The following is a 19907-nucleotide window of genomic DNA, read 5'->3' as shown; positions in this document are numbered from 1 at the left end:
TTCACAGCTGAGACACTCTGGTGCACAAAACTGAAGATACTATTTGGTCCTTCCCAGGAAAAGTTTGGTGACCCTGGTTCTTGGTGGTTTATTAGCAAAAACGAGCACCAGTTTAGATTTAGGGGGTCCAGTAGACTTGGAGTTGTCCCCCTCACAGCTGAAGCTTAATTTTCTTGCTGATGGAGTTTGTTTTTTTTTTTTTTTCTGTCTTTTTAGGGCTGCACCCACAGCATAGGGAAGTTCCCAGCTAGGGATCAAATCGGAACCTCAGCTGCCTGTCTACACCATAGCCATGGCAACTTGGGATCCATGCCGACCTACACCACAGCTCACAGCAGCACTGGATTCTTAACCAACTGAGTGAGGCCAGGGATCAAAAACCCTTGTCTTCATGAATACTAGTTAGGTTCATTACTGCTGAGCCACAACGGGAACTTCTGGAATATTCTTACATAACCAGAATATGCCTTCTTATCATCTGTGGTCCAGTATAGTGTGTTTACATAAATGAAATAATATCTTTCTATAAAAATTACTTTCAATACATGTATGTGGGAAGAGTTGTTTTTCCCTGCCTTGAGTTCTCTCTCAGTTTCCTAGGGCTGCCATAACAAAGTACCACTACTGTTGCTCAAGTAGTTTATTCTCTGACAGTCCTGGAGGCCACAAGTCCAAAGCCAAGGTGGTAGCAGGGCAGTGACCCTTCTGGAAGCTGGTGGGGAGAATTTTTCCTGCTGCTCCCAGCTTGGTGGTGGTGGTGGTGGAGTGGGCGGCGGCTGTGGCAAATCCTTAGCTTGTGGCCGAGTCACTCCAGCTTTTGCCCCCTGGTCCCATGTCCTCCTCCTCTGTCTGAGCCTCATCCCCTCTTCTTAGAAGGACACCAGTCACTGGATTTAGGGTCACCCTATTCTAGCATGACCTCCTTTTAACTCCTTACATCTTCAGTGACCCGATTTCCAAATAAGGTCCCACTCCCACATACCAGGGGTTAGGACTCCAACATACCTTTTCTTTTTCTTTCTTTTTTTTTTTTTTTTTTTTTCTGGTCTTTTGGTCGTACCCACAGAGTGCAGAGGTGCCCATGCCACGGATTGAACACTGCCACAGCAGTGACAGCACTGGTTCCTTAACAACTAAGCCATCAGGGAATTCCCAACATAGCTAGCTAGCTTGCTTGCTTTATTTATTTATTTATTTATTTATTTATTGGCCATACTTGTGGCACATGGAGGTTCCCAGGCTATGCGTCAAATCAGAGCTGCAGCCGCCAGCCTACACCACAGCCATAGCAACCCCAGATCCCAGCCTCATCTGCGACCTTCACCAAAGCTCACAGGCACACTGGATCTTTAACTCCCTGAGCAGAGGCCAGAGATCAAACCCGCATCCTCCTGGATACTAGTTGGGTTCATTACCACTGAGCCACAACAGGAGCTCCTCCTTTTTCTATTTTTTGTTTATTTTTTATTTTTGTTTAAGGCCACACCCGTGCATATGTAAGTTCTGGGCCGGGCGCTGAATTGGAACTGCAGCTGAGGACTTTGCCAGAGCCACAGTAACACTGGATCTGAGCTGCACCTGCAACCTACACCTCAGCTGAGTGAGGCCAGGGTGGAACCTACCTCCCACAGATGTCAGGTCCTTCACCTGCTGAGCCACAACATGGCTTTTTAGGGGAGGCACTTACCCCGGTGATACCTTCTGTAATTGGAATGTGTCTCCATCCCTGTGTGGTTTGAGGCCAGTGAATGAGATCATGGGGGAGGGGAAAGCACCAAGGAGGGGCCTTTCTGTGCCGCTAGGATGAGTGCAACCCAGTCCTGGGTATTTGGGTGGCCCTCTCTGCCTGGCTCCCATCATGGGAGAGAGGTCCACTGGCACGTGGGGTCTAAGTGCGGGCCTTTCCTTCCAGCTATCCCGAGAATGGAGTGGTCCAGTTGAGCTCGAGGGACGTCCGGGCTCGGGCCCGACAGATCCTTAAGTGGCATGAGCTGGAGGTGGGCCAGGTGGTCATGCTCAACTACAACACCGACAGCCCCAAGGACCGCGGCTTCTGGTACGACGCGGAGATCTTGCGCAAGCGGGAGACCCGGACGGCGCGAGAGCTGCACGCCAACGTCAGGATCGGGTGAGTTGGTGGCCCAGCTGGGTCCTGTCCCTGGGTCACCATTCTCCCTCCCCACCTCACTTCACCTTGCCTGGGGAACCAGCTCTGGGCCACCGGTGGAGGGTTCAAGCTTCCTTGTTCTCTTGTGTTTATTGTTCTGAATTTGGCAAACGGGGGAAAAGTCCAAACATGGCAAAATCCAGACAGTAATGAAGGTCAAACTCTTAATATGTAAATATTCTTTGTCTTTGTCCCTTGGTCACTGGGTTCTCTTTTCTGGAGACATGACTGTTCCTGGTACCTTACAAGGCCACTTTGTGCACAGGCAGGCGTGAACATACACAGAGTAGCAGCACATGTGCATACACACAGACACACACACACACCCACACCCAGGGGCCCTCCCTACGGGGATCATCAGGCTGCCTGTGGCCTTCGCCTTTCGGCAAATAAAGTTTTATTATCACAGAGCCTTGCCCATCTGTGTACTGATGCCCTATGGCTGCTTGGTGGTAGCAAGGCAAGCTGGGTAGCTGTGGAAGGGACTGTGTGGCCTACAAAGCCGGAAGTATTTACTGTCTGGCTCTTTGCAGAAAATATTTGTCATGCTCTGTTGTACTTGCCTCTGTGCTTGTGTTCCTGTATAGAAAACAGACCATCCCGGGCAGACACCCATCCCCACTGTCATCTCTAGGACTTTCTCATCTTCCCAAACGGAAACTCTGTCCCCATGAAACACTGATGCCCCACCATCGACTCCCTGTCTCTGTGGATTTCATTCCTCTAGGGACTGCCTGTGTGTCTGGCTTTCACTGAGTACATCCTCAGGGTTCATCCATGTTGCATGATGAACTTTCTTATTTCATGGCTGCCTAATACTCCACTGTATGTATTGGCTATAGACACGAGTATCTGGGCAACAGTGTCCTGAGTGCAGCACAGCAATTGCAGAGGCCCTGGTGTTTGTGGTCCCACAAGGAGGCCAGTGGGCTGGAGTGGAGGGAGAAAGGGAGGGAGGAAATATTCAGAGCATGGCCAGGAGTGGTGGGCAACTGGTGTGTATTTTCTTTGCTGACAGCAGTGGGAGCCTGGGAGCACGAGAGCCACAGGCTTCAGCCTTCAATTAGGAAGATTGAGTCAGGAAATTGACTGCAGGGGGCAGCATGGCAGCAGGGAGACCAGGAGGAGGCCGATGGGGGCATCAAGGGGCAATGTCCCTGGGCTTGACCATGTGCAGTGATGCCATTGTTAGAAAATAACCTGCTTTTAGTTTCATTGCTTTTCTGTGTTGTTTCCCTGTTTTTCATATCATTGATTTCTGCTCTCATCTTTATAGTTTTTTCCCTTCTCCTTTCTTTGTTGATTTTGCTCTTCTAGTTTTTTTGAGATAGCAACCTAGATTATTGTCAGTCTTATTTAAGCATTTAGTGTTGTAAATTTCCCTCTCAGCACTGCCTTAATTGACTTCACATATTTTGGTACGTTATGTTTTTCTTTTTATTCAGTTCTCTTTTTTAAAAAATTAATTAATTAATTTTTTTTACGGCCACACCAATGGCATTTGGAAGTTCCCAGGCCTGGGGTGGAATCAGAGCTGCAGCTGTGACCTACATTGCAGATCTGAGCTGCATCTGTGACTCACATTGCAGCTTGTGGTAGCATTGGATCTTTAACCCACTGAGCGAGGCCACGGATCAAACCTGCATCCTCACAGAGAGTGTTGGGTCCTTAACCCTCTGAGGACCCAACAGTGGGAACCACAGTGGGAACTTCTATTCAGTTCTATGTTTAAAATTTTCTTTGAGACGTCTTCCTCTTTGGCTCCTGGCTTATTAAGAAGTATGCTATTTAACTCCCAAGTGTTTAGAGGTTTTTTTTTTTTTTTTTTTTTTTTTTGCCAAACTATTCCCAGGCAGAAGTTCCCAGGCCAGGGATCGAACCTGAGCCACAGCTGTAACCACAGCCACAGCCGTGGCAACACTGGATCCTTAACCTGCTGAGCCACAAGGGAACTCCCTAAGTGTTTAGAGATTTTTGCATTGTCTTTCCATTGTTGATTTTTAGTTTGACTCTGTTACGGTCAAAGAACAAAATCTGTGACTTCAGTCCTTGTCAGGGTTTGTTTTATGGTCCAGAATGGGATCAGTCTCGGTAAATAGTACACGGTTGCTTAAAAAAAAAAAGTATATTCTGGAGTTCCCTTGTGGTGCGGTGAGTTAAGGATCCAGCATTTGTCACTGCAGTGGCCCAGGCAGGCGAGGCCAAAAAGAAAAAAAAAAGTGTATTTTGTTGTTGGCCAGAAGGTCATATTTACATCAGCTAGGCTGTGTTGGTTGACTATTGTTCACGTCTTCTAACTCTGTCTAGTACTTCTGTCAGTTGCTGAGGGCATGTTGCGGTGCCTGGCTGTGACTGGACTTATCTATTTCTCCTTTCAGCTTCATAATCACAAGGATATATTGTTTGGTGCAAACACACTTTTGTGTGTTATGTCTTCCTAGTCCTGATGTTAATGTCCCCATTTGTCTCTAGTAATTTTCTTTGCTCTGATGTCTACTTTACTGAGACGTGTGTGTATATTGACACACTTTTTTTTTTAAGTAAATGTTTGCATGGTGTATCATTTTTCAACCTCTGTGGTTGAATTTGGAGCTTCGTGTAAACAGTGTATAGTGGGGTCATTTTTTTTATCCACTCTGTTAAGTCTGCCCCCCCCCCTTTTTTTTGGTCTTTTTAGGTCTGCACTGTGCACTGTGACATTTGGAGGTTCCCAGACTAGGGGTCCAGTCGGAGCTACAGCTGCCAGCCTACACCACAGCCATAGCAAAGTGGGATCTGAGCCACATCTGTGACCTACACCACAGCTCACTTCAACACTGGATCCTTAACCCATGAGCGAGTCCAGGGATCATTTGAACCCGAGTCCTCATAGATACTAGTCAGGTTGGTTACCCACTGAGCTATGATAGGAACTCCGGGAGTCTGCCTTTTAATTGGCATACGTTACTGACTCTTGAAAAACGTAGGGAGTTGTGTAGAGGTACTGACCCTCTGCAGTTGAGAGTTAGCCCTCCATCTCTGCGTTTTCTTTGAATCTGAGGATTCAACCAACGAGGGATTGTGTGGTACTGTAGTTACTATTGAAAAAAAATCTGCCTATAACTGGATTTGTGCAATTCAAATTCATGTTGATCAAAGGTCAACTGTGTCTAGATCAATTACATTTAAGATAATTATTGAAGAGTTCCCATCATGGCACAGCAGAAACAAAACTGACCAGGAACCGTGAGGTTGCGGATTCGATCCCTGGCCTTGTGCAGTAGGTTAAGGATCCAGTATTGCTATGAGCTGTGGTGTAGATCACAGACATGGCTTGGATCCCACTTTTCTGTGGCTGTGGCGTAGGCTGGCAGCTGTAGCAACGATTAGACCCCTAGCCTGGGAATCTCTACATGCCGCGAGCGAGGCTCTAAAATGAAAAAATAATAATAATAATAATTGGTATGTTAGGGCTTGAGCCTGCCATTTTATTTATTTATTTGTCTTTTTAGGGCTGCACCCACAGCATGTGAAGGTTCCCAGGCTAGGGGTCCAATCGGAGCTGTAGCCTCTGGTCTACGCCACAGTCACAGCAACATAGGATCCGAGCTGCATCTGCTACAGTTCACGGCAACGCGGATCCTTAACCCACTGAGGGAGGCCAGGGATTAAATCTGCAACGTCTTGGTTACTAGTTGGATTTGTTAACCACTGAGCCACGGCAGGAACTCCTGCCATTTTATTTTTATTATCATTTAGTTATTTTTCTTTTTTGGCCACCCAGGGCATATGGTATCTCTGGGTCAGGGATCATATCTGAGCCAAAATTGCCTCCTAAGCCATAGCTGCAGCAACGTCGGATCCTTAACCCACTGAGCAAGGCCAGGGATCGAACCCTCATCCTCATGGATGCTAGTCGGGTCCGTTAACCACTGAGCCACAGCAGGAATTCCAGAACCTTGTTGTTTGTCAATTCTATATTTACTAGTTTGTATCAGCTAACCCTGACTCCCAGTCCTTCCCTCCCCACCTTCTACCTCCTTGGCAACCGCAGGTCTGTTTTCTGTGTCTGTGAGAACTGTTTCATAGATAAATTCATTTGTGTCATATTTCAGATTCCACATGTAAGTGATATCATATGGTATTTGTCTTTCTCTTTCTGACTTAATTCACTAAGTATGATCATCTCTCAGTCCATGCATAAAAAAACCTAATTTTAATGCTATTATCATGACATAAAAATAAACTAATTTCTTAGCACATATCCAGTCATTGTTTGGTCTTCAGTTACCTCACTTTTTTTCTGGCCATTTATTTAAGGTCTAAGTAATGTCCACAGATTTCAGTTAGGTCTCTGGTCTCTTTTCAGTCCCTTTTATATTTCGGTTTCCTGTTCTTTTTTCTCCCTTTTCCTTAATTTATTTGCTGGGGAAGACTGGTTGTTTGTCCCATAGAACCTGCAGTCTGGATTTTGGCCTCCTCGGTGGTGTCATATCCTCTGTTCTGCTGTCCCTGGGTTTCCCATGAACTGGTGGGTAGATCAGGACCTGTGCCATCTGGTCTTGTAGCCACGAGCCACACATGCTGCCAAGCACTTGAACTGGGGCCAGGACACACCAAGATGTGCCATGAGGATAAAATACACACTGGATTTCAAAAACATAGTGCTGAAAAAGAATGTTAACCAGCTTGTTAATAATTCCTTAATGTTCAGTACATGTTGAAATGATACTTTGTATACATTGGGTTACATACAACTGTCTGATTGATTCTGTCTGCTTTTACTTTTTAAATGTCATTCTTAGAAAGTGTGAAGTTACATATTGTGACTCACATTCGCTTCCCCTGGGATGATGTTGCCAGTGTAAGTGGTGGGGTGATCAGATGGAGATGGGGTCATTTTATTTTATTTTTTTGCTTGTTAGGGCTGAACGAGCAGCATATGGGAAGTTCCCAGGCTAGGGGTTGAATAAGAGCTGCGTCTGCTGGCCTACATTACACCACAGCCACAGCAACACCAGATCCTTAACCCACTGAGAGAGGCCAGAGATCGAATCTGCGTCCTCGTGGATGTTAGTCCGGTTTGTAACCAGCTGAGCCACAATGAGAATTCCGGGTCATTTTCACTTAGACGAGTTTTGTTGTTTTTTTGTTTTTGCCTTTGTAAGGCCGTACGCATGGCCTATGGAAGTTCCTCTGGTAGGGACTGAATCAGAGCTGTAGGAGGTTTTGTGTTTTGATCAGACTTGACTTTACAGTTTGTGCCTTAAAACTGGGACTTGCCTGCCTGCAGGTTAGAAATTATTCTCAAAGTTCTCATGCAGTGAAAATCTGGTTTATCTGTTGTTTTTGCCTTGTCCCTGATCTGGTAGCACTGAAATTGGCAAGGGGGGCAGCTGAGCGAGTGTAGGAGGCCCTGGGGAAGCCTCTCCACTGATCAATTCAGAGGCAGGGGGTGGGGGGTGTTCGTGGGCTCTGAGGGGTTGAGGTGGCGGAGTCTCAGGCACGTGCCTCGCAGGGCTGGCTGCTGGAAGGTCATAACGGCTGGTCTCTCGCAGGGATGATTCTCTTAACGACTGTCGCATCATCTTTGTCGACGAGGTTTTCAAGATCGAGCGCCCGGGGGAGGGGAGCCCTTTGGTGGAAACCCCCGTGAGAAGTGAGTTCTGATCCTGCCCTGAGTGTCGGCTGGGGAGGCGGGGCGGGGGGGGGGGGGGCTCCTGCCTGAGCTGACCCCACCCTCCCATGTCCAGGGAAGAGTGGGCCCACCTGTAAGCACTGCAAGGACAACCCGCGGAAGCTGTGCCGCATGTGCGCCTGCCGCCTGTGCGGGGGCAAGCAGGACCCCGACAAGCAGCTGATGTGTGACGAGTGCGACATGGCCTTCCATATGTATTGCCTGTGCCCGCCCCTCAGCAGCGTCCCCAGCGAGGCAGAGTGGTGAGTGGACGGAGGGTGGACAGTCTGTGATGACAGGGCAGGGGTGGTGCTGAGGGAGGCTTTCTGTGGCGCACGTGGCCTGGACCGAGGGGAAGGGGGCTTGGCAGGCAGGAAGCAGAGTGGGTATCCTGGCCTGTCCCTGGTGCAGGGCCCTGGGCTGCGATGCTCTGGGCACTGGAAGGGAGGCTGGAGAAGCACTCAGCTCTGGTCTGACGCCCCTCAAGCAACGAACAGAGGTGGCTGTTGTTTGCACCGCCCCCTCCTCTCAGAGATCAAGAAACCCGAGTCCATGGCAGTGTGATGGTGCCGTCGAACTTCCCCATGTGTTTGCCATGTGCGGGCTGAGGCACTGCCATTCCCTGGGGGGTAGGGGGCGGGTGTCAGGGTCTGCCGTCCTCCTTGGATGCTCCTCGCCACACGTGGCTACTGAGCACTTCATACAGGATCCGTGTGATTGGATTTCTTATGTAATGTTATGGACTTCGCTTTCAACCCCCCTGCACCTATCTTGGGCATGCAAGGTGGCAGGGGACCGAGAGCAGGAAGAAAGTGACATCCCTGTGGTCGCAGGTACTGCCCTGAGTGCCGGATCGATTCCAGCGAGGTGGTGCAGGCGGGGGAGAAGCTGAAGGAGAGTAAGAAGAAGGCGAAGATGGCGTCAGCCACGTCGTCCTCACAGCGGGACTGGGGCAAGGTGAGGCGGCTCTGCACTCCCAAACCCCATGCCCTCCTGGCCTCCCATGGCTGCTCACACTTCTCTCCCTTCTGTTTCAACTGGACAGGGCATGGCATGCGTGGGCCGCACCAAGGAATGTACCATTGTGCCGTCCAACCACTATGGCCCCATCCCGGGCATCCCCGTGGGCACCATGTGGAGGTTCAGAGTCCAGGTACCTGCAGGTGCCCGGGCCCTGGGGCTCAGGCTATGAGGGCAGAGGTTCTTAGACCCAGCATGATGCCTTTGGTGGGAGAGTTGGGTGCTGGCTCCTAAGGCGGGAGTGAGGAGAGGGGCCGCGCTTTCCTGCAGTGGCTGGCCTAGAAGGTGCCTTTCATGCTTGGTGGTTTCCGCAGGTCAGCGAGTCGGGAGTCCATCGACCTCACGTGGCGGGCATCCACGGCCGGAGCAACGATGGGGCATACTCCCTGGTGCTGGCCGGGGGCTATGAGGATGACGTGGTGAGTGTAGGGAGGTGGCTTCATTTTTATTTCATGGTGGGAAACACATAACATAAAACTTAACATTTTTTTGTGCACAGCTCTGTGGCATTAAGTGCGTCCACGTTGTGCAACATAGGATTTTCCCACCTTTTAAAGCTGAAACTGTCTCCATTAAACCCTGACTCCCCAGCCCCTGGCCCCCACCATCCTACTTTCTGTCTCTATGGATTTGACATATAAGTGGACTCATCTATTTGTCCTTTGTTTGGCATCTCTCACTGAGCATCATATCCTCAAGGTCCATCCATGTTGCAGCAGATGTCAGAATTTCCTTCCTTTTTAAGGCTGAATAATATTCCACTGTGTGGCTGGACCACATTTTGTTTATCCAGTTGTCCATCAATGGCCACTAGGGTTGTTTCCATATTTTAGCTACTGTGAATAATGTTGCTATGAACATGGGTCTGCAAAATCTCTTCAAGTCCCTATTCTCAGTTCTTTTGGGTATAAACCTGGAAGTGGGATTGCTGGATCATGTGATTCTGTTTTTATTTTTATTTTTTTGTCTTTTTTCTTGCCTTTTCTAGGGCCGCACCTGCAGCATATGGAGGTTCCCAGGATAGGGGTCTAATTGGAGCTGTAGCCACCGGCCTATGCCAGAGCCACAGCAGCGTGGGATCTGAGCCACATCTTCGACCTACGCCATAGCTCACAGCAATGCTGGAACCTTAGCCCACTGAGCGAGGCCAGGGATTGAACCCGCAACCTCATGGTTCCTAGTCGGATTCGTTAACCACTGAGCCATGACAGGAACTCCGTAATTCTGTTTTTAAATTAAATTGTTTTTGGCCACAACTGTGGCATGCGGAAGTTCCCAGGCCAGGGGTTGAGTCCACACCACAGCCATAACCAGAGCCACAGCACTGGCAACTTGGGATCCTTAACTCACTGAGCCACCAGGGAACTTTTCTGTTTTTAATTTTTTTTTTTTTGTCTTTTTGCCATTTCTTTGGCCGCTCTCGCAGCATATGGAGGTTCCCAGGCTAGGGGTTGAATCAGAGCTGTAGCTGCCAGCCTACGCCAGAGCCACAGCAACGCAGGATCCGAGCCGCGTCTGCAACCTACACCACAGCTCATGGCAACGCCAGATCGTTAACCCACTGAGCAAGGGCAGGGATCGAACCTGCAACCTCATGGTTCCTAGTCGGATTCGTTAACCACTGCGCCACGATGGGAACTCCCCTCTTTTTAATTTTTTGACAAACCTCTATACAGTTTCCCACAGCAGCTACACCATTTTGCCTCCCCTCCAGGCATGCACCGGGTTTCAGTTTTGCCATATCCTCGCCAATGCTTATTATTTTCTGTCTCTTTGACAGCTGACATCCTGATAGGTGGGTGTGGGTTAGTTTTTACTGGGTCTCCTGCTCGGCGTGGAGGGTTCAGCCTGCCCTCATGTCTGTTTCAGGACCACGGGAACTCATTCACGTACACCGGCAGTGGTGGACGAGACCTTTCGGGGAACAAGCGGACTGCGGAACAGTCTTGTGATCAGAAACTCACCAACACCAACAGGTTTGCAGAATCTTGTGCTCCTATTTCTTCACCAGCCTGTGTCAGCCTCGTCTGCCAGCAGCTCCGCAGGGGTGAGGGTTGGTCTGGGGTTAGTCTGGTGTGGGCATGTCCTATGCAGGAAGTTAGATGCCCATTGAGAGAGTGGTGGCACCTAGAGGTCGTGGACAGCCATCTCTTCCCTGCTCTGTCCACTCAGGCCTTGGGTCATCCTGATGCATTGAGGCAAACTTTCTCCCCACAAAGGCCAGATAATAGATATACTCCGCTTTGCAGGCCACATGGTCTCTGTCGCAACCCCTCAACTCTGCCGTTACAGCACGAAAGCAGCCACAGAGCACACGGAAAAGAGTGTGCACGGCTCCATTCCAATCAGACTTTTTGCAAAACCAAGCCGCAGGCAGAAGTTTGCTGAGCCCCTATTCCAGGAAAGCGTAAACGGCATCATAAAGCCCAAAGGAAAAGACAGAAATTTGATGACCTAAATATTATAAATTACACCTCTAAAACCTGTAAGTAGAATGAAAAGGCAGCTGACGATTTGGAGGAAAAGTCTGCCACAAACACACCAGCTGACGATTATATCCTTATATATAAAGAGCAATTCCAAATCAATAAAAAAGAGCAAAGGACGTGCAAATCATGCCGCAGAAGAATGCGGATCTCCAGTGACCATGAAAATTTGGTCAGCTCCAGTGATCAAAGAAATAGACATTGAAGCAGTGATGGAGGCACTCCTTACCCAGTGAAGTTGGCCCCTAATTCTCCAGTACTGAGGAAGGCCAAGGCATAGCCTAGCGTTCTGCTGATGGTAGAAGTACAAGTGAATCCCATCTTCCCAGAAGGCTCTTTGCCCGTGTGTAGCAAGAGCCATGAACAGGTTCATCATGACCCTGTAATCCTGCTTAAGCGTGTTTATGAGACACAGGGAAGTGAACATTTATGTGTGGTGATGTTTATCATGCCGTTATCTGAACCAGCAAAATATCAATAACTAAATACCTTTTTGCCAAAAGAGGCAAGGGTTATATTTATTTGGTGGAATATTTAAATTTTGGGAGCCGTTTAAAATCCCATTTTTGGAGGAGATTTAATGGTGTGAGGAACTGCTCATGAGGTAATATGAAGTGATAAAAGCTGGACTTAAAACTGAGAAATCCGTTCTTGAATGGGTGCATCTGCACAGGGGGACAGCTGCATAGCTGCAGCTGTCTTTCCTGCTCACTTGAGGAAGACGGCATCGTTGCACTAGGCGCTGGGCCCACTAACTTCTGTACCCCTTGTCAGGACAGACCTGCTGGCCCAGCCCACAACTGAGTGCCAGCTCCTTCTGGATGGCATCTTCCCCGCATATTGTGTCTTGTGGCTTCAGTGACAAAACACCACAAGTTGGGTGGCTTAAAAAAATAAGACTTTGGAGTTCCCTGGTGGCTGAGCACATTCAGGATCCAGTGTTGTCACTACTGCGGCTCAAGTCACTGCTCTGGTGCAGGTTCAATTCCTGGCCCAGGAGTTTCTGCATGCCTTGGGAATGGCCAAAACACAAACAAAAAACACTAGGGACTTCTTGCATAATTCTAGAGACCCACTGTCTGAAATCAGGGTGTCGAGGGGCCGTCCTCCCTCTGAAATGCCTAGGGGAAGGTCCTTCCTTGGTGTCCTTTGGCTGGTAGACGGGACACTCCAGCCTCTGCCTTTGTCTTCATGGGGCCCTGTTCCCTGTGCGTCTCAGTTTCCCTTTTCTCAGAAGGACGCTAGTCCTTGGGTTCAGGGCCACCCTAATCCACTCTGACCACCTCTGAACTTGACTCCATCTGCAAGCACCCTCTTCCCAAAGGTCATGGGGTCTCGGCAGGTTGGGACTCAACTCCCTCTCTCTGGGGAGACAATCCGGCCTACAGCATGCGGGCCCGGCTCTCTCCACAGGGCGCTGGCTCTGAACTGCTTTGCCCCCATCAATGACCGCAAAGGGGCCGAGGCCAAGGACTGGCGGTCAGGAAAGCCAGTCCGAGTGGTGCGGAACGTCAAGGGCCGCAAGCACAGCAAGTACGCCCCTGTCGAGGGCAACCGATATGATGGCATCTACAAGGTGACTGGGGACCTCCCCCCACCCCTCGTGTCCCCCACTCCCTGCACCTGTCCCTCCGCCAGGTCACTGACCACCATGCTTCCTCTGGCAGGTGGTGAGGTACTGGCCCGAGAAGGGCAAGTCCGGCTTCCTGGTGTGGCGCTTCCTCCTGCGTAGGGACGATGTCGAGCCGGGGCCTTGGACCAAGGAGGGGAAGGACCGGATCAAGAAGTTGGGGCTGACCATGCAGGTGAGTCGTGCACTCCCAGCCCCTCTGGCAGATTGCAGCCCGGCCGGCCCCAGGGCCTGGGCACTGGGTGTCCGGCCAGCTGGGTCCTGCTCTCCAGGTTCCTCTCATCCGGAAAGATTTCCAGGCTCTGGGCTGGTGGCACCTTGCTGGCTGTACCACCCGCTTCCTTTAGCCAGTGGATAGCGGGGCGGGGGGTGGGATGCAGGAACCTCGAGCGTGCATCTCTGCTTTCATGGTTTTAGAGCTGAGAGCCAGACTTGCTTAGCTGAGCCATGTTAGAGGAGCTCATCCAAAATCAGTTTGGAGTCTGGTCTCTTCTCTGCTAGCTCCTCCCCTCCTCTCGCCTCTCTCCCCTCCCCCCTCCCGTCCTCTCCTCTCTGCTTGTCACCCCTCCCACTTCCCAAAAGCAGAAACAAGTCAACAGAATTGGTCTAAATATAGGCTATGGAGAGGCCTAAATGTAAAGATGAGGTGGAGTGATCCCCCGGAGCAGTCACTCCCCTCTTTGTAGCCAGGAATCTTCCATCTCCAAGGGTTCACCCAGTGCATGTGGAATACAGCTTTTTTGCACTGTAATTATGATGTTTTCTATACTTTATGGGGAGCTGCTTTACAGCTGATACGTTGTGGTGGGACTATTTAAGGAATCTTAATTGCTATTGAGAGTCTGATAGCACCTACCCCCGTGGGGGGGCCACTGAGAGATGTGTTTTGAACACACTGTTTGAACCCCTGGGAGTTTTAGCAGCTGAGGAACTGGGGAGAGAAAGAGCCATGGGTCTGGAACGTTGATGTTTGGTGGGAGAAGGATTTTTATTTGGGACTTAAGTCTCGGTTGCAAGTTAGTATTATTTGAAAAGCTTTCGCCTTTCTGGAGTTCCTGTAGTGGCTCAGTGGGTTAAGAATGCGACTAGTTGGGAGTTCCCGTCGTGGTGCAGTGGTTAACGAATCTGACTAGGAACCACGAAGTTGTGGGTTCGATCCCTGGCCTCGCTCAGTGGGTTAAGGATCTGACATTGCCGCGAGCTGTGGTGCAGGTCGCAGACGTGGCTTGGATCCCAAGTTGCTGTGGCTCTGGCGTAGGCCGGTGGCTACGGTTCTGATTAGATCACTAGCCTGGGAATCTCCATATGCCGTGGGAGCGGCCCTAGAGATGGCAAAAAGACCAAAAAAAAAAAATGTGACTAGTGTCCCTGAGGATGTGGGTTCGATCCCTCACCTCGCTCAGTGGGTTAAGGATTTGGTGTTGTGGTGAGCTGCAGTGTAGGTCACAGATGCAGTTTGGATCTGGCCTTGCTGTGGTGTAGACCGGCAGCTGCAGCTCTAATTCGACCCCTAGCTGGGGAACTTCTATATGCTGTGGGTGTGCCCTAAAAAAGAAAAGAAAAGCTTGAGGGTTTCTGTACAAAACATTGGAGGATCAGACATGATTATAGGTGCCTTAAAAGGGGGGTTCAGAAGTTCCTTGGGTTAAGGATCTGGCATTGTCACTGTTGTGGCATGAGTTCGATCCTTGGCTAGAAAAGTTGGCCTGCTTCTCATCAGAATAGGTAAGAAGACCGTTTTATTCTCTGGATCTGATGCTAAGCATCTCACCTGTGTTATCTCGCTTACTGCTTCCCCACGCAGGCCTTTACTCCAGGTGAGTAAACTCACAGAGGCTCCTTGGCGTCTCTGCGAGAGGCCTTCTGAGCTGAGGCTGCGTGAGGAAGGAGCCTGTCTGGGGCCAGGCTGGGGACCAGGGAGGGTGACCCTCCTGTCTTCTCCCGGCAGTACCCGGAAGGCTACCTGGAGGCCCTGGCCAAGAAGGAGAAGGAGAAGGAGAACAAGAACAGCAAGAGGGCGGCTGTGGAGGAGGAGGAGGAGGAAGGCCGGGAGGACTTCGAGACCCCCCGGAAGGGCAAGCGGAAGAGCCAGGTGGCTGGTGGGTGTCTCCGCACACTCAGGGTCCTCGAATGTGGGGCTGTGCTCCCTGGGGTGTCCCCACCCTCACCCTGTCCTTTTCCTTCCCTCCTCCCTGTTCTGTCTCAGGAGGCGGCAAGGTCAGCGACGGGCCCTCACGAGGGGCGCCCAAGAAGACCAAGGTGGAGCCCTACAGCCTCACCGCGCAGCAGAGCAGCCTCATCAAGGAGGACAAGAGCAACACAAAGCTGTGGACGGAGATCCTGAAGTCGCTCAAGGACGGGCCGGTGAGCTCCCTGCCTGGTCTGGGCCGCTTTTCTTTGTACTGTGATAAAAATTGAGGGAGTTCCCGTCGTGGCGCAGTGGTTAACGAATCCGACTAGGAACCATGAGGTTGCGGGTTCGATCCCTGCCCTTGCTCAGTGGGTTAACGATCCGGCGTTGCTGTGAGCTGTGGTGTAGGTTGCAGATGCGGCTCGGATCCCGCGTTGCTGTGGCTCTGGCGTAGGCTGGCAGCTATGGCTCCCATTCGACCCCTAGCCTGGGAACCTCCATATGCCGCGGGAGCGGCCCAAGAAATGGCAAAAAGACAAAAAAAGAAAAAAAAAAATTGAGATGCCTCAAAACTGACCCTCTTAACCGGGTCAAGTGCACAGCTCTGTGGCACTGGGCTCATTCACCGTGTTGTGCAACCATCCCCACCATCATCTCCAGAACGTTCTCATCTTCCCAGACTGAAACTGTCCCCATGAAACACTGACTCCCCAGCCCCCGGCCCCACCATCAACTCTCTGTCTCTGTGGATCTGACTCCCCTAGGTCCTCCTCTGGGTGGAGTCAGGCAGTATTTGTCCTTCTTTGTCTGGTTTGTCTCACTCAACATCATGTCTTCAAGGTTCATCCATGTTGTAGCAGGTGTGTCAGAATCTCCTTCCCTTTTCTTCCCCGCCTGGCCCCCCAACAGCCGGGCTCCTGGCATGCGGAAATTATTCTTGGGCCAGGGATCAAACCCAAGCCATGGTAGTGACAATGCCAAGTCCCCAACGACCAGGGAACACCCAGAACCTTCTCCATTTGTAAGGCTGCATAGTATTCCACTTCGTGGATGGAACCAGTTTATCCATCCTCTGCCAGTGGACACTTAGGTTGTTTCCTTCTTTTGGCTGTTGTGACCGGTGCTGCTGTGCACGTGGGTGTGCAGCTGTCTCTGTGACCCTACTCTCAGTTCTCTTGGGTATAAACCCAGAAATGGGATTCCAGGATCATCCGGCCATTCTCTGTTCAAATTTCTGAGGAACCGCCAGCCTGGGGCTGTCTCTTTTTTTTTTTTGATCCTCCTGCCTCAGTGGGGTGAGTGACATTGATGGGTCACTGCATGTGAGTGGCTTGGCATCTTCTGGCTGTGCTCCCTGCCTAGTGGGGGACTGGCTCTCCTTGGCTCAGTCAGAGTCAGACCCAAAGATCCTGAGCCCTCAGTGAGCTGCCGTTCCTGCCGACACCCTCTTCCTGGACTCTTCTCCTGCTCCTTCCGCTGCATGGCCTTTGCCCTTGTGGGTTTCTCTGCCCCGAGTCCCTTTCCCCACAGCCCTCCTGGCTCAGTCTTCCTCCTGCACAAAATCACTGTGGCTGCCCTAACAAGTGAGCCTTTAGGGGCGAAAATCCAGAGGTGGGCAGGGCTGGCTCCTCCGGAGACTCCAGGGGAGAGTTGGTTCCTGTCTTTTCCAGCTTCTGGAGGCGCTGCATCCCTGGCTGGCGGCCCCTTCCTCCATCCTCACAGCCAGCAGCGCAGCATCTTCCGTCTCTCTCTGCCTCTGACCCTCCTGCCTCCCTCTTATGAGGGCCTTGTGATGACACTAGTTCCCTGGGGAATCGAGGGTCATCCCCATCACAGGGTCTGGGATTCAGACGTGGATGTATCGAGGGCCGTCCCCACGTCCATCCATTCTCGGATGATGGGTCACCTTCTCCATGGAGGGCACTGACCTCCCTCCCCGGCTCCCTGCTGTCCTTTCCCCAGCACTGCTGTGATGTTCATGTCTTTCCCCTGTTTTATCTTTGGTCTCCTCCACTGAGCCCCAGGCCCCAAGAGGGCAGCCCTTCCTGATGTCTGAGCAGTGGGCGGCAGGTGGGCAGGACCATATGTCACAGGGCTGAGCCCTGAACCCGAGAGCAGCACTGACAGAGCGTTGTCTTGACTGTGACCCCGGGTGCGCTCTGTCAGCACCGGGGCCCTCTGTCTTCTCACTGCTGTTCCTGCCTCCCAGTGTTGGGGTGGGAGGATGAGATCTGGGGCCGGGGCGAGTGCTAAACCGGGAATCTGAGGATCTGTCACTCCTGGTGTGGGGAACAGAGCCTTTGCTGGGCTCAAGCACCCTCCCCTCTGTCTTTAGAAATTCCTGAGCAAGGTGGAGGAGACGTTCCAGTGTATTTGCTGCCAGGAGTTGGTGTTTCGCCCAATCACGACTGTGTGCCAGCATAACGTGTGCAAGGTGAGCATGTGGTTGTGGCAGCGAGGCAGGAAGTCCTGGAAAGGTGATCTGACCTGGGCTTGTCGCTTTGCTTCTGCACCTCCAGCCTCTGGTCTTTGGAGGGGCCTCAGGCTCTGTTATCCCAGCGGCCTTGGTTACAGTAGCCTCCTAGCCTTTATCACAGTCTCCCATCACCCCACTCCCTGCTTCCCACCCTCCTGGTGTTCTGCAATCTGATGCAAACTCCTCATCTGGCCACTGCCTGCCTGGCCACCACCCCAGACCTCCAGCACCACTGGCCCTCTCCTGTGCCTTTAACAGGCTGGCGCCTGCCTTCCTCAGGAATCACGCGCTGGTCCTCCACTGTCTCGTATGCCTGGGGGGCCAGGGTTGGGGAGGATGGGTTGTTGTCTTGGCCTGGGATCTGGTTGTGGTAAATGATTAAGTGGGTGTGGGCCAGGCTGGAGAGGCACGAGGTGCTTATCCCCTAGGGGAGTGGGGAGGAGGGCTTCCTGGAGGAGGTGGCATTAACCTGCCACCTGAGGGGCCTTGGCAGCATCCCGGGGAGGCAGAGTGGCATGTGCAGAAACCAGGACAGGCAGGCATGTGGGAGTAGTCAGGGCCCTTGGGGGGCGGGGTGGGGGCTTTGGTCAGTGGTCAGACTTGGGAAGGAAGTAGTATCTGATCTGATGCTTTCAAAAGAGAGATCTTGAGCCGGCCCAGCATCTCTCTTCCAGCAGAGCTGATGTTTGGGGGTGGCTCATTCTCTCTTGTGTGGGCATCCTAGGCCCCACGTACTCGGTCCCAGGGGTCTCCCTAGTTGGGACGCGCTGGTCTGCATGCGTGGTTTTTTGGAGCACCTTCTGGCCAGGGTTGGTCGGTCAGAAGGAACTTAGGGGCAGTGCAGGCAGGCAGGCAGTTTAGAAGGGACTGTTCCTGCCTCCCAGTCACCCTGGGTGTCTACACTGTTCTCTGGCCTCAGGGCCGTCTCGGTCCAGGGCATCAGGGCAGTCAGAGCAGGCGAGGGACTCTGAGGACACAGAGCACAGGGACAGCATCTTCTGCCACGTAACCTGACCGAGGCCCTTCGTCTGTGTGGCTGGGAGAGACACCCCCTGCACGCCCGGGGCTGTGTGGGGCCCGAGGGGGCTCGGGCTTGGCAGAGTGAGCATGCGCCTTTGGGGTCAGGGGCCAGGGTTTGATCTCCAGCTCTGGCTAGAAAGGCCCTCTCTGGCCATGTGACCTTGGAAAACCCTGTGGCCACTCTGAGCCCCGTTGCCTCAGTGGAAAGGGGGCACTGCAGCATCTTTCTGGCTCCAAGGGGTGTTGATGGGGTCTAGCCTGCCAGCTCCATGGATCTGGGCCCAGCGGCAGGGTGTCACTACACCTGCAGCTGACGAGCTGGCACTGGGAAGGAGGTGGCCCTGGCCCGTGTGTGTGTTTGTGTGTGTGTGTGTGTGTGTGTGTGTGTTCTCTGTCCTCACACTATCATTCTGTCTCCAGCAAGCTCAGCATCTGAGGGGTTGTGGGGGAGGGTCCTCCAAGGAGGGGACTTGAGCCGAGGCCCAAGTGACGAGAGAGCAGGGGGACAGACGTGTCAGGTGGTGTGGCCTGCAAGGGCAGAGGCCCGGCAGCCAGAGGCCTGGTAGCCAGGATGACCTTGGAGCCTGGGGGAGCCAGGCTGGGGCTGGGCGGCCAGTGGCGGAGAGTAAGACCGAGGCTCAGGAGGGGCCTCTGGACTCCTGACTCCGCCCCGGGGGACTGTGGGTTGTCAGGAGCACCTCTCACCTGCCCGCTTTCCTGCAGGACTGCCTGGACAGGTCCTTCAAGGCCCAGGTGTTCAGCTGCCCCGCCTGCCGCTACAACCTGGGCCGGCACTCCACCATGCAGGTGAACCAGCCGCTGCAGGCCGTCCTCAGCCAGCTCTTCCCCGGCTACGGCAACGGACGGTGATGCTCAAGCACTTCTCGCCAGTGTTTTTTAAAAAAAGTATCTGCAGGGCCTCTGGCCCCCATCTTGTTTTTAGTGAGCTTAACTTAAACATGTAGTTTGTCCTCCACTCCCTTAAAAGCCTCGTCTTCCCAGTTTTATTTTTTTAATCCATAAGTTTTCAGCAATTTGTATTATGGCTCAGAGGAAGGAAAAAAGGTTGGACTTCTCAGTTTTTGTTGTTGTTGTTTGGTTTTTTTTTGTTTGTTTGGTTTTTTTTGTTGTTGTTGTTTTTAAATACAAAGCCTGCAATTTATCAGCCAAACAAATTTTTTTTTCTTCTGAGGATGGGATCAGAAACGACTTGGCGGGAAGGCGGCTTAAGTTCCCAGCATCAAGTTCTCAGCCGTTCTCGCTGCCAGCTCGCAAGAAGGCGCCGGGCTGCCCAGAACAATCTTTTCAAGGTTGGTGGGTT

General features: G+C 51.8%; 1 protein-coding gene across 3 annotated transcripts in view; it reads left to right on the top strand.

Annotated features, from left to right (window-relative positions):
* UHRF1 (ubiquitin like with PHD and ring finger domains 1) overlaps window positions 1-19645 on the top strand; it is a 37678-nt gene extending 18033 nt beyond the window's left edge. For all 3 annotated transcript variants that reach the window (XM_047777420.1, XM_047777419.1, XM_047777421.1), the window contains exons 5-17: window positions 1913-2128; window positions 7705-7805; window positions 7900-8086; window positions 8657-8780; window positions 8869-8976; window positions 9158-9262; window positions 10713-10819; window positions 12743-12905; window positions 12997-13134; window positions 14908-15058; window positions 15166-15323; window positions 17426-17524; window positions 19310-19645. In XM_047777420.1, coding sequence (XP_047633376.1) covers window positions 1913-2128; window positions 7705-7805; window positions 7900-8086; window positions 8657-8780; window positions 8869-8976; window positions 9158-9262; window positions 10713-10819; window positions 12743-12905; window positions 12997-13134; window positions 14908-15058; window positions 15166-15323; window positions 17426-17524; window positions 19310-19456 — 1804 coding nt within the window. In that variant the 3' untranslated portion in view covers window positions 19457-19645. The remainder of the gene's footprint in view (window positions 1-1912; window positions 2129-7704; window positions 7806-7899; window positions 8087-8656; window positions 8781-8868; window positions 8977-9157; window positions 9263-10712; window positions 10820-12742; window positions 12906-12996; window positions 13135-14907; window positions 15059-15165; window positions 15324-17425; window positions 17525-19309) is intronic.
* Window positions 19646-19907: the final 262 nt, after the last annotated feature.

The sequence above is a fragment of the Phacochoerus africanus genome, chromosome 4, assembly GCF_016906955.1.
Source record: "Phacochoerus africanus isolate WHEZ1 chromosome 4, ROS_Pafr_v1, whole genome shotgun sequence".
Lineage (NCBI taxonomy): Eukaryota > Metazoa > Chordata > Mammalia > Artiodactyla > Suidae > Phacochoerus > Phacochoerus africanus.
The sequence above is the reverse complement of the archived record's forward strand: the minus strand, read 5'-3'. Positions and strand labels throughout refer to the sequence as shown.